Raw genomic sequence first — 15,000 nt, forward strand, 5'->3', positions numbered from 1 at the left:
ATGTCAGAGTCACCAGTGGTTGCCATGGTTACTCCTTCTTCTTTCTGCTTCTTGGCGGAATTGTAAACCAACTATGTGCACACTGCCCCCTGCTGTGTCAGACTGTGAACATACACAAGAGTACTCGGGTACAGGACCATGTTACTGATGTGAACGTAGAGCAGCGGGGGAGGGGGGGAGTCATCGTAGAGCAGCGGGGGAGGGGGGGAGTCATCGTGCTCGGGTACAGGACCATGTTACTGATGTGAACGTAGAGCAGCGGGGGAGGGGGGGAGTCATCGTGCTCGGGTACAGGACCATGTTACTGATGTGAACGTAGAGCAGCGGGGGAGGGGGGGAGTCATCGTGCTCGGGTACAGGACCATGTTACTGATGTGAACGTAGAGCAGCGGGGGAGGGGGGGAGTCATCGTAGAGCAGCGGGGGAGGGGGGGAGTCATCGTGCTCGGGTACAGGACCATGTTACTGATGTGAACGTAGAGCAGCGGGGGAGGGGGGGAGTCATCGTGCTCGGGTACAGGACCATGTTACTGATGTGAACGTAGAGCAGCGGGGGAGGGGGGGAGTCATCGTGCTCGGGTACAGGACCATGTTACTGATGTGAACGTAGAGCAGCGGGGGAGGGGGGGAGTCATCGTGCTCGGGTACAGGACCATGTCACTGATGTGAACGTAGAGCAGCGGGGGAGGGGGGGAGTCATCGTAGAGCAGCGGGGGAGGGGGGGAGTCATCGTGCTCGGGTACAGGACCATGTCACTGATGTGAACGTAGAGCAGCGGGGGAGGGGGGGAGTCATCGTGCTCGGGTACAGGACCATGTCACTGATGTGAACGTAGAGCAGCGGGGGAGGGGGGGAGTCATCGTGCTCGGGTACAGGACCATGTCACTGATGTGAACGTAGAGCAGCGGGGGAGGGGGGGAGTCATCGTGCTCGGGTACAGGACCATGTCACTGATGTGAACGTAGAGCAGCGGGGGAGGGGGGGAGTCATCGTAGAGCAGCGGGGGAGGGGGGGAGTCATCGTAGAGCAGCGGGGGAGGGGGGGAGTCATCGTAGAGCAGCGGGGGAGGGGGGGAGTCATCGTAGAGCAGTGGGGGAGGGGGGGAGTCATCGTAGAGCAGTGGGGGAGGGGGGGAGTCATCGTGCTCGGGTACAGGACCATGTCACTGATGTGAACGTAGAGCAGCGGGGGAGGGGGGAGTCATCGTGCTCGGGTACAGGACCATGTTACTGATGTGAACGTAGAGCAGCGGGGGAGGGGGGGAGTCATCGTAGAGCAGCGGGGGAGGGGGGGAGTCATCATAGAGCAGCGGGGGAGGGGGGGGAGTCATCGTAGAGCAGCGGGGGAGGGGGGGAGTCATCGTAGAGCAGCGGGGGAGGGGGGGGAGTCATCGTAGAGCAGCGGGGGAGGGGGGGAGTCATCGTAGAGCAGCGGGGGAGGGGGGGAGTCATCGTAGAGCAGCGTGTTACAGTGTCTTTAATCTAAAGAGCACACAGAGAAGCAGTTTGTCTCCTCAGCAATCTGAAACATGTCAGAAACTAAAGCGTGCGTTCAGTATCTCTGAGGGTCACCTGCAGTCTGGATTTGGCCTCGGCCTCTCTCTCTGCGGTCTCCCTCAGAAAACACTCGATGTCCACCATCTCCCTGTAAAACACACCCAGCATGTTATTTGAAGTCGTGTTTGCTCGGGGATATTCTTGACTTTATTAGAGAGGACAGCTGAAGAGAGACAGGAAGTGTTGTGATGAGGGGGGGGGGGGGGGGGGGCTTCAGCAAAGGGGTCAGCAAACACAACCGCTAAGCCGTGTGGCGCCCGCACACAGGTAGCCTCCGTTACATGAACACATGATCAGCCAATCAAAACACAAACACTCGAAAAATAAACAATATGTAGATATACACAGATACATGCAGCCACACACACACACACACACACACACACAGACACACACACACACACACACACACACACACACACACAGACACACACACACACAGACACACACACACACAGACACACACACACACACACACACACACACACACAGACACACACAGACACACACACACACACACACACACACACACACACACAGACACACACACACACTAACACACACACACACAGACACACACAGACACACACACACACACACACAGACACACACACACACAGACACACACACACACACACACACACACACACACAGACACACACACACACACACACACACACACAGACACAGACACACACAGACACAGACACACAGAGACACACAGACACACACAGACACACACACACACACACACACACACACACACAGACACACACACACACACACACACACACACACACACACACAGACACACACACACACACACACACACACACACACAGACACGCACACACACACACGCACGTGTGTCTGTGTGTGTGTGTGTGTGTGGTGATGCAGACTGAACATGACGTGTCCTCTGTAGGGTCTCATGTTGTTTCCTCTCTGTAATAGTTAGAGGAGCAGCTACGAGGTCTCATGTTGTTTCCTCTCTGTCTGTAATAGTTAGAGGAGCAGCTACGAGGTCTCATGTTGTTTCCTCTGTCTGTAATAGTTAGAGGAGCAGCTACGAGGCCTCATGTTGTTTCCTCTGTCTGTAATAGTTAGAGGAGCAGCTACGAGGTCTCATGTTGTTTCCTCTCTGTCTGTAATAGTTAGAGGAGCAGCTACGAGGTCTCATGTTGTTTCCTCTCTGTCTGTAATAGTTAGAGGAGCAGCTACGAGGTCTCATGTTGTTTCCTCTCTGTCTGTAATAGTTAGAGGAGCAGCTACGAGGTCTCATGTTGTTTCCTCTGTCTGTAATAGTTAGAGGAGCAGCTACGAGGCCTCATGTTGTTTCCTCTCTGTAATAGTTAGAGGAGCAGCTACGAGGTCTCATGTTGTTTCCTCTCTGTAATAGTTAGAGGAGCAGCTACGAGGTCTCATGTTGTTTCCTCTCTGTCTGTAATAGTTAGAGGAGCAGCTACGAGGTCTCATGTTGTTTCCTCTCTGTCTGTAATAGTTAGAGGAGCAGCTACGAGGCCTCATGTTGTTTCCTCTGTCTGTAATAGTTAGAGGAGCAGCTACGAGGTCTCATGTTGTTTCCTCTCTGTCTGTAATAGTTAGAGGAGCAGCTACGAGGTCTCATGTTGTTTCCTCTCTGTAATAGTTAGAGGAGCAGCTACGAGGTCTCATGTTGTTTCCTCTGTCTGTAATAGTTAGAGGAGCAGCTACGAGGTCTCATGTTGTTTCCTCTCTGTCTGTAATAGTTAGAGGAGCAGCTACGAGGTCTCATGTTGTTTCCTCTCTGTCTGTAATAGTTAGAGGAGCAGCTACGAGGTCTCATGTTGTTTCCTCTCTGTCTGTAATAGTTAGAGGAGCAGCTACGAGGTCTCATGTTGTTTCCTCTCTGTCTGTAATAGTTAGAGGAGCAGCTACGAGGTCTCATGTTGTTTCCTCTCTGTCTGTAATAGTTAGAGGAGCAGCTACGAGGTCTCATGTTGTTTCCTCTCTGTAATAGTTAGAGGAGCAGCTACGAGGTCTCATGTTGTTTCCTCTCTGTAATAGTTAGAGGAGCAGCTACGAGGTCTCATGTTGTTTCCTCTCTGTCTGTAATAGTTAGAGGAGCAGCTACGAGGTCTCATGTTGTTTCCTCTCTGTCTGTAATAGTTAGAGGAGCAGCTACGAGGTCTCATGTTGTTTCCTCTGTCTGTAATAGTTAGAGGAGCAGCTACGAGGCCTCATGTTGTTTCCTCTCTGTAATAGTTAGAGGAGCAGCTACGAGGTCTCATGTTGTTTCCTCTCTGTCTGTAATAGTTAGAGGAGCAGCTACGAGGTCTCATGTTGTTTCCTCTCTGTCTGTAATAGTTAGAGGAGCAGCTACGAGGTCTCATGTTGTTTCCTCTCTGTCTGTAATAGTTAGAGGAGCAGCTACGAGGTCTCATGTTGTTTCCTCTCTGTCTGTAATAGTTAGAGGAGCAGCTACGAGGTCTCATGTTGTTTCCTCTGTCTGTAATAGTTAGAGGAGCAGCTACGAGGCCTCATGTTGTTTCCTCTCTGTAATAGTTAGAGGAGCAGCTACGAGGTCTCATGTTGTTTCCTCTCTGTAATAGTTAGAGGAGCAGCTACGAGGTCTCATGTTGTTTCCTCTCTGTCTGTAATAGTTAGAGGAGCAGCTACGAGGTCTCATGTTGTTTCCTCTGTCTGTAATAGTTAGAGGAGCAGCTACGAGGTCTCATGTTGTTTCCTCTGTCTGTAATAGTTAGAGGAGCAGCTACGAGGTCTCATGTTGTTTCCTCTCTGTCTGTAATAGTTAGAGGAGCAGCTACGAGGTCTCATGTTGTTTCCTCTCTGTCTGTAATAGTTAGAGGAGCAGCTACGAGGCCTCATGTTGTTTCCTCTGTCTGTAATAGTTAGAGGAGCAGCTACGAGGTCTCATGTTGTTTCCTCTGTCTGTAATAGTTAGAGGAGCAGCTACGAGGTCTCATGTTGTTTCCTCTCTGTCTGTAATAGTTAGAGGAGCAGCTACGAGGTCTCATGTTGTTTCCTCTCTGTCTGTAATAGTTAGAGGAGCAGCTACGAGGTCTCATGTTGTTTCCTCTCTGTCTGTAATAGTTAGAGGAGCAGCTACGAGGCCTCATGTTGTTTCCTCTGTCTGTAATAGTTAGAGGAGCAGCTACGAGGTCTCATGTTGTTTCCTCTCTGTCTGTAATAGTTAGAGGAGCAGCTACGAGGTCTCATGTTGTTTCCTCTGTCTGTAATAGTTAGAGGAGCAGCTACGAGGTCTCATGTTGTTTCCTCTCTGTCTGTAATAGTTAGAGGAGCAGCTACGAGGTCTCATGTTGTTTCCTCTCTGTCTGTAATAGTTAGAGGAGCAGCTACGAGGTCTCATGTTGTTTCCTCTCTGTAATAGTTAGAGGAGCAGCTACGAGGTCTCATGTTGTTTCCTCTCTGTCTGTAATAGTTAGAGGAGCAGCTACGAGGTCTCATGTTGTTTCCTCTCTGTCTGTAATAGTTAGAGGAGCAGCTACGAGGTCTCATGTTGTTTCCTCTCTGTCTGTAATAGTTAGAGGAGCAGCTACGAGGTCTCATGTTGTTTCCTCTCTGTCTGTAATAGTTAGAGGAGCAGCTACGAGGTCTCATGTTGTTTCCTCTCTGTCTGTAATAGTTAGAGGAGCAGCTACGAGGTCTCATGTTGTTTCCTCTCTGTAATAGTTAGAGGAGCAGCTACGAGGTCTCATGTTGTTTCCTCTCTGTAATAGTTAGAGGAGCAGCTACGAGGTCTCATGTTGTTTCCTCTCTGTCTGTAATAGTTAGAGGAGCAGCTACGAGGTCTCATGTTGTTTCCTCTCTGTCTGTAATAGTTAGAGGAGCAGCTACGAGGTCTCATGTTGTTTCCTCTGTCTGTAATAGTTAGAGGAGCAGCTACGAGGCCTCATGTTGTTTCCTCTCTGTAATAGTTAGAGGAGCAGCTACGAGGTCTCATGTTGTTTCCTCTCTGTCTGTAATAGTTAGAGGAGCAGCTACGAGGTCTCATGTTGTTTCCTCTGTCTGTAATAGTTAGAGGAGCAGCTACGAGGTCTCATGTTGTTTCCTCTCTGTCTGTAATAGTTAGAGGAGCAGCTACGAGGTCTCATGTTGTTTCCTCTCTGTCTGTAATAGTTAGAGGAGCAGCTACGAGGTCTCATGTTGTTTCCTCTGTCTGTAATAGTTAGAGGAGCAGCTACGAGGCCTCATGTTGTTTCCTCTGTCTGTAATAGTTAGAGGAGCAGCTACGAGGTCTCATGTTGTTTCCTCTCTGTCTGTAATAGTTAGAGGAGCAGCTACGAGGTCTCATGTTGTTTCCTCTGTCTGTAATAGTTAGAGGAGCAGCTACGAGGTCTCATGTTGTTTCCTCTCTGTCTGTAATAGTTAGAGGAGCAGCTACGAGGTCTCATGTTGTTTCCTCTCTGTCTGTAATAGTTAGAGGAGCAGCTACGAGGCCTCATGTTGTTTCCTCTCTGTCTGTAATAGTTAGAGGAGCAGCTACGAGGTCTCATGTTGTTTCCTCTCTGTCTGTAATAGTTAGAGGAGCAGCTACGAGGTCTCATGTTGTTTCCTCTCTGTCTGTAATAGTTAGAGGAGCAGCTACGAGGTCTCATGTTGTTTCCTCTCTGTCTGTAATAGTTAGAGGAGCAGCTACGAGGTCTCATGTTGTTTCCTCTCTGTCTGTAATAGTTAGAGGAGCAGCTACGAGGTCTCATGTTGTTTCCTCTCTGTAATAGTTAGAGGAGCAGCTACGAGGTCTCATGTTGTTTCCTCTCTGTCTGTAATAGTTAGAGGAGCAGCTACGAGGTCTCATGTTGTTTCCTCTGTCTGTAATAGTTAGAGGAGCAGCTACGAGGTCTCATGTTGTTTCCTCTCTGTCTGTAATAGTTAGAGGAGCAGCTACGAGGTCTCATGTTGTTTCCTCTGTCTGTAATAGTTAGAGGAGCAGCTACGAGGTCTCATGTTGTTTCCTCTCTGTAATAGTTAGAGGAGCAGCTACGAGGTCTCATGTTGTTTCCTCTCTGTCTGTAATAGTTAGAGGAGCAGCTACGAGGCCTCATGTTGTTTCCTCTCTGTAATAGTTAGAGGAGCAGCTACGAGGTCTCATGTTGTTTCCTCTCTGTAATAGTTAGAGGAGCAGCTACGAGGTCTCATGTTGTTTCCTCTGTCTGTAATAGTTAGAGGAGCAGCTACGAGGTCTCATGTTGTTTCCTCTCTGTAATAGTTAGAGGAGCAGCTACGAGGTCTCATGTTGTTTCCTCTCTGTAATAGTTAGAGGAGCAGCTACGAGGTCTCATGTTGTTTCCTCTCTGTAATAGTTAGAGGAGCAGCTACGAGGTCTCATGTTGTTTCCTCTGTCTGTAATAGTTAGAGGAGCAGCTACGAGGTCTCATGTTGTTTCCTCTCTGTAATAGTTAGAGGAGCAGCTACGAGGTCTCATGTTGTTTCCTCTCTGTCTGTAATAGTTAGAGGAGCAGCTACGAGGTCTCATGTTGTTTCCTCTCTGTCTGTAATAGTTAGAGGAGCAGCTACGAGGTCTCATGTTGTTTCCTCTGTCTGTAATAGTTAGAGGAGCAGCTACGAGGTCTCATGTTGTTTCCTCTCTGTCTGTAATAGTTAGAGGAGCAGCTACGAGGCCTCATGTTGTTTCCTCTCTGTCTGTAATAGTTAGAGGAGCAGCTACGAGGTCTCATGTTGTTTCCTCTCTGTCTGTAATAGTTAGAGGAGCAGCTACGAGGTCTCATGTTGTTTCCTCTCTGTCTGTAATAGTTAGAGGAGCAGCTACGAGGTCTCATGTTGTTTCCTCTCTGTAATAGTTAGAGGAGCAGCTACGAGGCCTCATGTTGTTTCCTCTCTGTAATAGTTAGAGGAGCAGCTACGAGGTCTCATGTTGTTTCCTCTGTCTGTAATAGTTAGAGGAGCAGCTACGAGGTCTCATGTTGTTTCCTCTCTGTAATAGTTAGAGGAGCAGCTACGAGGTCTCATGTTGTTTCCTCTGTCTGTAATAGTTAGAGGAGCAGCTACGAGGTCTCATGTTGTTTCCTCTCTGTCTGTAATAGTTAGAGGAGCAGCTACGAGGTCTCATGTTGTTTCCTCTCTGTCTGTAATAGTTAGAGGAGCAGCTACGAGGTCTCATGTTGTTTCCTCTGTCTGTAATAGTTAGAGGAGCAGCTACGAGGTCTCATGTTGTTTCCTCTGTCTGTAATAGTTAGAGGAGCAGCTACGAGGTCTCATGTTGTTTCCTCTCTGTAATAGTTAGAGGAGCAGCTACGAGGTCTCATGTTGTTTCCTCTCTGTCTGTAATAGTTAGAGGAGCAGCTACGAGGTCTCATGTTGTTTCCTCTCTGTCTGTAATAGTTAGAGGAGCAGCTACGAGGTCTCATGTTGTTTCCTCTCTGTCTGTAATAGTTAGAGGAGCAGCTACGAGGTCTCATGTTGTTTCCTCTCTGTCTGTAATAGTTAGAGGAGCAGCTACGAGGTCTCATGTTGTTTCCTCTCTGTCTGTAATAGTTAGAGGAGCAGCTACGAGGTCTCATGTTGTTTCCTCTCTGTCTGTAATAGTTAGAGGAGCAGCTACGAGGTCTCATGTTGTTTCCTCTCTGTCTGTAATAGTTAGAGGAGCAGCTACGAGGTCTCATGTTGTTTCCTCTCTGTCTGTAATAGTTAGAGGAGCAGCTACGAGGTCTCATGTTGTTTCCTCTCTGTAATAGTTAGAGGAGCAGCTACGAGGTCTCCCTCTCTTCTATATTTAAAGGTTTATTTTATCTGCTGTATTTAATCAGCTTGTAAATGTTTTTAAAAGTCTCGACAGGGATTTCTGCCGCTTCCTTCCTGAACGCCATATTTATAAATCTGACTGAATCAAAAAGCCACAGATTCAGAGGCACAGACAAAAGTGAAGAAAACTGACTGTTGTCGTTCGTCCAGCTCTCTCTCTTTTCCTTCCACTTCTTTCTTTAATCGCTCCATCATCGCCATGGCAGCAGAGACCTGACCCATAACAAACAGAACACACAAACATGTAAACTTAAACATGAAATGTGTTGAAGTTATTGCCGAGTGTTAGCTCCACCCACCTGTCCGGCCAGGTAAACCGCCTTTTCTTCCACTTCCTGTTTCTCGCCCTTAAGTCGCTCCCCCTCCTGCCTCTCTCGCTCAAGCTCCGCCTCCCTCCTCTGTAGCTCCACCTTCAGTCGACCCATGCGGCGGCTCACCCTCTCCTCCACCTCTGCAAACGTCCGAGCGATCTTATGATCCAGACCCAGACCCAGCCTCTCCTCCAGCCCAATCCCCATCGACAGCCCCAAGTCCAGGCCCAGCTGGAGCCCCACCCGGCCCAGGTTCTTCCCAGGAAGAGGCCCCACAGAGCCGGGGAGGGCCAGAGCGCTGGACGAGTCCTCTAAAGGTCCCACAGAAGAAGGATCTGTAGAAGGGCCGAACATTTCCCTGAGCAGCTGAATGGAGGCGGACGACGAGGCCAGATCCAGGCAGGCCAGCGGCAGGGGGAAGCTGTGGGCTCTCATGCCCAGGGAGGAGCTCTGTCTGTGGGATACAGTTTGTCCAGGGAGGGGGAGCAGGGCACCGGGTCTGGAGCTTCTAACCCGAGCCTGAAATGTAGGAGTACATTGGAACTATTAGAGCAAGAATTAGAGCCACATGTAGAAACATGTGAGACTGAATCTATTTCAAGAGAGAGAGGAATGAAAACTAAAATCTCAGACGATCTGCTGCACACTGTCATCTGCCATCAATCATCAAAGTAACTAAGAGAAAAACTCAAAGACGATTTACCTGCGACAGCACCAGCAGGGTCTCGTAGGTGTGTCGGCTGACCAGGTGAGCCCTGAGCTCAGGTACAGACGAGAAACGAAACTCGTCCCCACAGCGAGGACAAAAGTAGGGCAGCTCCGAGGAAGAGGAGGAGGAGGAGGAAGACATGCTTCTGCAGGGAGCGACAGACCTGGAAGATAAAACAGGAAGGCTGCAGCGGAGGAGGGACTGAATGGTAGTAAAATGTGCATGTATTCCTTCTGCACACACACACACACACACACACACACACACACACACACACACACACACACACACACACACACACACACACACAAACACACACATGGATAAAACTGGGTCAGTGCGTGCGTGTGTATATGTGTGCGTTACATAATTGATTTCTTGGAAATAAAGAATTAATGAGACTGAAATCAGTGGATTAAAAGCAGCGGAGCTTCATGTTTGTGTGTGTGTGTGTGTGTGTGTGTGTGTGTGTGTGTGTGTGTGTGTGTGTGAGTCATGGTCACACGTCCTGGACAGAGACGATCATGATGATTAGTGTCTAAATATCACACACACGCCTGTAGGATCTGACATTAGTAGGACATTTGTGTGTGTGTGTTTCTGTGAGGCTAATTGGTAAGTGAAGCGTGCATCTTCCCCCCGACTGACCGTGTGTGTGTGTGTGTGTGTGTGTGTGTGTGTGTGTGTGTGTGTGTGTGTGTGTCCTCAGGTTAACCCCATGTAGAGGAATTTAAAGTCTGGATGGATGAGCAGGAAGAAAGAAATGTCTGCTTGTGGATTTAAAATCCTCAGTTTCTCTCTGTTCGTCTCAAATGTTCATCTTTGTTTTACTAAATTCCTGGAGTCAGTTTTTAAACTAGAATCCTCTGCGGCCTCAGACAACAAACGTTTGTTTTTGTTTTGTTTACAGCGTCTACATATCAACAACTGTTGGCTGGATTGTGACAACATGTGGTCCACACATTCATCCTTCTACTAGAGACTGAATCTGAGTTTTTACTTCATCAACATGTCATCAACATGTTGTTTACCCAAAAGCCTGCAGCGTTCACGGCGTCTCCCCAGCAGTAAAATAACAACAGTTCAGATAGATAAAACATTTTAACCTGAATATAAAGTGTCAATTTAAATACAACTTAAAGCTTAACTTAAAAATCTCAAATCTAAAAGAATAGATATAAGTGGACAGTGATCGGACTAACAGATGTAACCAGAACTATGTGCAGTAAATAATAAATAAATATATATATACAGAGCTATGTGCAGTAAATAATAAATAAATATATATATATATACAGAGCTATGTGCAGTAAATGATAAATAAATAAATATATATATACAGAGCTATGTGCAGGTAGGAAATACTAAATACTAAATGATAAGTTATTAAGGTGAATAATGGAACAACAGAACTAATATAATATAACTATAAAGGTAAAAGTGAGATGAATAAAGTGACCGTAGTGATGGGTAAGATAAGATATCATCAGTATGTGTCTTTGTTCACATTAAAAACATGATAAAACATGATATAGTTTCATGTGTGAGATAAATTAAGTTGTTTTTGTCTATTTGTTTACATATCAGACACAAATATTTAAAATTATAAACACATCTGTAATATTTTATTTTATCTGGAGACAAATTAAATTAATATAAATAATAATAGAAAATGTTTACCTGAGCTTACCTGATCAACTCTTCAGTAACTCAGCCTCGAGCTCAAATCCGTTGCCATGGTTTCCCGTCTTTTTTCCCGCTCATGGAATTCATTCCGTCCTCGCGCGGTGGATCGATCAGTCCTCTCGAAACGTTACCGTGTGTGTGTGTGTGTGTGTGTGTGTGTGTGTGTGTGTGTGTGTGTGTGTGTGTGTGTGTGTGTGTGAATGGCATATATGTGTTCCAACCGCCGCCCCGCGTGCCCCCCTCCCATCGGTCGCGTGCTGCTGCTGCTGACGTAAAAGCCGCGTGACGTGTCAGTCCTGATTTGGGGTTGATGGCGGAGCAGAGGCGGGAAACATTAATCTACCTTTAATTAATTTAATTCACAGTTTCATTAAAGTGTAAATACTTACACTCAGTAATACTTTGGTGTTTTATTTCTGATTTATAATAAAGAAATACAATAAAATAAATTAATTTCTATTCCTTCTTTTTTGCTGGAACGCTGGCTTTTCAAAATAAAACGATGTATGGGCTTTTTTCTCTTATTTCTTTATTTAGTGATGTTGACAACATCTTTCAGTCAGTTAGACAGAAGGACGAAAACAAGTGTTAACACGATAATTAAAAATATAGGCTATAAAACAAATATCCAATATATTGATTTTATTCTTAATAAGTTATTAAAATTATTCACATAAATTAGTTTTTTTCTGTAGTTTTAATTTTAAGGACATCATGCTTCTGTTTTTAAAGTAAGATAAAATGTTTAAATAATCACTTTAATTATTAATATTGTATAATAGTTTGACTATTAACAAAAATATCACAGGACAAATACATCGACCATTTGATCTTCTTTCTGATAGTTAAGGGAGGATTATTCTTTATCTTTACTTTTAATTCATTCCGTCCTTGCGCAGGTAACTGGTTTATTTTTTTATATAATAGAGCCCATATAGTGCCACAGCAAAGGACACCTGAGCTGTTTACCTGTTCCTGTGTAAACACTGATTGGATGAACGTTTAGTCACAGAGATCTGTGTTGGTGGAGTTGTAGTACTCACTGCTGACCACAGGAGGGCAGCAACAAGCTGTTAACAATGAGAGGATTTATATGAGGAAATGTTCAGTCTCTTCCAAACAGACTCAAAGCAGAAGCATCTGATAACAGTGTAAATAACAGCCTGATTTACCATCTACTCTGTGCCATAGAGCTCTATGGTTATTAAAATAATGAGAAATACTGTAGTGCTTGGTATTTTCCTCCTGTTTCTGTAAACTCTGAACGTTGTTTTTACATAAATTGAAACAAATCTTCAGGTGTTTGTAGCAGGAACCAACAGGTTTGGACCTAAGAGCTTCAAACGGGTAGTCAGACTGTGTTCAGGGACGGACTGACTTCTTTTGTGATTACATTTAAAATATGACACAAGCAGTTTGATGTCGAAATAAATCTGTGTCTTTACTGTGCAAACAGAACTGGCTGAGTCTTTCAGCTGCTGTTACCATAGCAACACGACCTTGACAGTTCATGAAACTGAACAGAATCTAACGAGGCCACCCGTCGCCTAGCAACAGCCGCCTGTTGATGAGAGGAACATGAAGTACAAAGAAATTTACTGCAATGATTGCCAGAGTGAGGATGAAAGTGTACTAAGAGCTGAGAAATAAAGTCAACCCTGCAGTTCCTCCAGTGTCCACTAGAGTCTGTCTCCTGCAGTGAGTCAGTCCTCATAGAGCTCTATGTTAAAATGTCTAACTTTACAGCTGCAGTTCCTCCAGTGTCCACTAGAGTCTGTCTCCTGCAGTGAGTCAGTCCTCATAGAGCTCTATGTTAAAATGTCTAACTTTACAGCTGCAGTTCCTCCAGTGTCCACTAGAGTCTGTCTCCTGCAGTGAGTCAGTCCTCATAGAGCTCTATGTTAAAATGTCTAACTTTACAGCTGCAGTTCCTCCAGTGTCCACTAGAGTCTGTCTCCTGCAGTGAGTCAGTCCCCATAGAGCTCTATGTTAAAATGTCTAACTTTACAGCTGCAGTTCCTCCAGTGTCCACTAGAGTCTGTCTCCTGCAGTGTCAGTCCCCATAGAGCTCTATGTTAAAATGTCTAACTTTACAGCTGCAGTTCCTCCAGTGTCCACTAGAGTCTGTCTCCTGCAGTGAGTCAGTCCCCATAGAGCTCTATGTTAAAATGTCTAACTTTACAGCTGCAGTTCCTCCAGTGTCCACTAGAGTGTCTCCTGCAGTGAGTCAGTCCCCATAGAGCTCTATGTTAAAATGTCTAACTTTACAGCTGCAGTTCCTCCAGTGTCCACTAGAGTCTGTCTCCTGCAGTGAGTCAGTCCTCATAGAGCTCTATGTTAAAATGTCTAACTTTACAGCTGCAGTTCCTCCAGTGTCCACTAGAGTCTGTCTCCTGCAGTGAGTCAGTCCTCATAGAGCTCCATGTTAAAATGTCTAACTTTACAGCTGCAGTTCCTCCAGTGTCCACTAGAGTCTGTCTCCTGCAGTGAGTCAGTCCTCATAGAGCTCCATGTTAAAATGTTTAACTTTACAGCTGCAGTTCCTCCAGTGTCCACTAGAGTCTGTCTCCTGCAGTGAGTCAGTCCTCATAGAGCTCTATGTTAAAATGTCTAACTTTACAGCTGCAGTTCCTCCAGTGTCCACTAGAGTCTGTCTCCTGCAGTGAGTCAGTCCCCATAGAGCTCCATGTTAAAATGTCTAACTTTACAGCTGCAGTTCCTCCAGTGTCCACTAGAGTCTGTCTCCTGCAGTGAGTCAGTCCTCATAGAGCTCCATGTTAAAATGTTTAACTTTACAGCTGCAGTTCCTCCAGTGTCCACTAGAGTCTGTCTCCTGCAGTGAGTCAGTCCCCATAGAGCTCTATGTTAAAATGTTTAACTTTACAGCTGCAGTTCCTCCAGTGTCCACTAGAGTCTGTCTCCTGCAGTGAGTCAGTCCCCATAGAGCTCTATGTTAAAATGTCTAACTTTACAGCTGCAGTTCCTCCAGTGTCCACTAGAGTCTGTCTCCTGCAGTGAGTGTCCTGTTTGAGTGACAGGTGGGAGCTGCTAGCTGTCTGCTAGGTGGTTTTGGTGCTTAGCAGTGCAACAAGAGTGATTGCTGTCTGATGGGGCCCCCTTGGGGAGGTTTCCTACTTTCATTGCTAACTTTGAACATTTTGAGCCACTGCTATGGTTTAAAGTTTATCAGCCCTCCCTTACTGGCCTTGGGCTTCCTCTGCCAGTATACAGCTACTCCATGATGAAGTAGGGGCGGAGGGGCTGCTTGTCAGTCAGCAAGGCTGTGGGCCCAAGGCCAGTAGGGGGCCCCCAGAGGGCGGACACACTCTAAAACTTCAAAGCAGTGTTTCAAATATTGCAAACTTTGCAACGACAGTAGGAAACCTCCCTAAGGGGGCCGACTGCTAAGCGTTGCAATATTCCTGTGAACATTTAAGTTTGTCACTTAAAGAGCATCTTGGTCTCAGGTTATTTTTAACATGATGGAGATGAACGCCGGTCGGGACAGTGTGGAGCTGCTGGTTGTTTTTAAGGACAGCTGTCAGTCTGAGTTTTCTCTCCTAGAAGATAAAGATGTCCTATGTGTGGAATGGTTTCACTGGTTAGAGTAATGTGGGGGAGGGGCACAATGTGAGATCTCTTCATGGGACCCAGAAATCCTAGAGACTACAAACATGGCTGACCTTTGCAAAGATGGATGATGAAGATGGAGTGAGGAAGCTTTGGCAAAAACAAAGATGGCGGTAAAGAAGATGAAGAAGACGTGTGGACACTCAGATAGAAATGATGAAGTCAACAATAACAGTCGATGATTACAGTTAGGATGAAGAAGGTGAGGAGGACCATGTGATGAAGATGATGATGAAGATGATGATGATGAAGATGATGATGATGATGATGATGAAGATGATGATGATGATGATGATGATAAAGGTGAAGATGAAGATGATGATGAT

General features: G+C 46.1%; 1 protein-coding gene across 2 annotated transcripts in view; it reads right to left on the reverse strand.

The window, feature by feature from the left end:
* The window catches only part of LOC109980190 (F-box only protein 41), an 18,303-nt gene extending 6,983 nt beyond the window's left edge, over nucleotides 1-11,320 (reverse strand). The window contains exons 1-5 of one of the 2 annotated variants that reach the window (XM_065950579.1): nucleotides 11,049-11,320; nucleotides 9,353-9,521; nucleotides 8,638-9,168; nucleotides 8,472-8,551; nucleotides 1,571-1,643 (exon numbers count right to left, since the gene is read on the reverse strand). In XM_065950579.1, coding sequence (XP_065806651.1) covers nucleotides 1,571-1,643; nucleotides 8,472-8,551; nucleotides 8,638-9,168; nucleotides 9,353-9,499 — 831 coding nt within the window. In that variant the 5' untranslated portion in view covers nucleotides 9,500-9,521; nucleotides 11,049-11,320. Of the gene's footprint in view, nucleotides 1-1,570; nucleotides 1,644-8,471; nucleotides 8,552-8,637; nucleotides 9,169-9,352; nucleotides 9,522-11,038 lie in introns of both variants that reach the window. The other variant, XM_065950580.1, reaches the window with a different exon arrangement.
* Nucleotides 11,321-15,000: the final 3,680 nt, after the last annotated feature.

The sequence above is a fragment of the Labrus bergylta genome, chromosome 22 (genome assembly GCF_963930695.1).
Source record: "Labrus bergylta chromosome 22, fLabBer1.1, whole genome shotgun sequence".
NCBI lineage: Eukaryota > Metazoa > Chordata > Actinopteri > Labriformes > Labridae > Labrus > Labrus bergylta.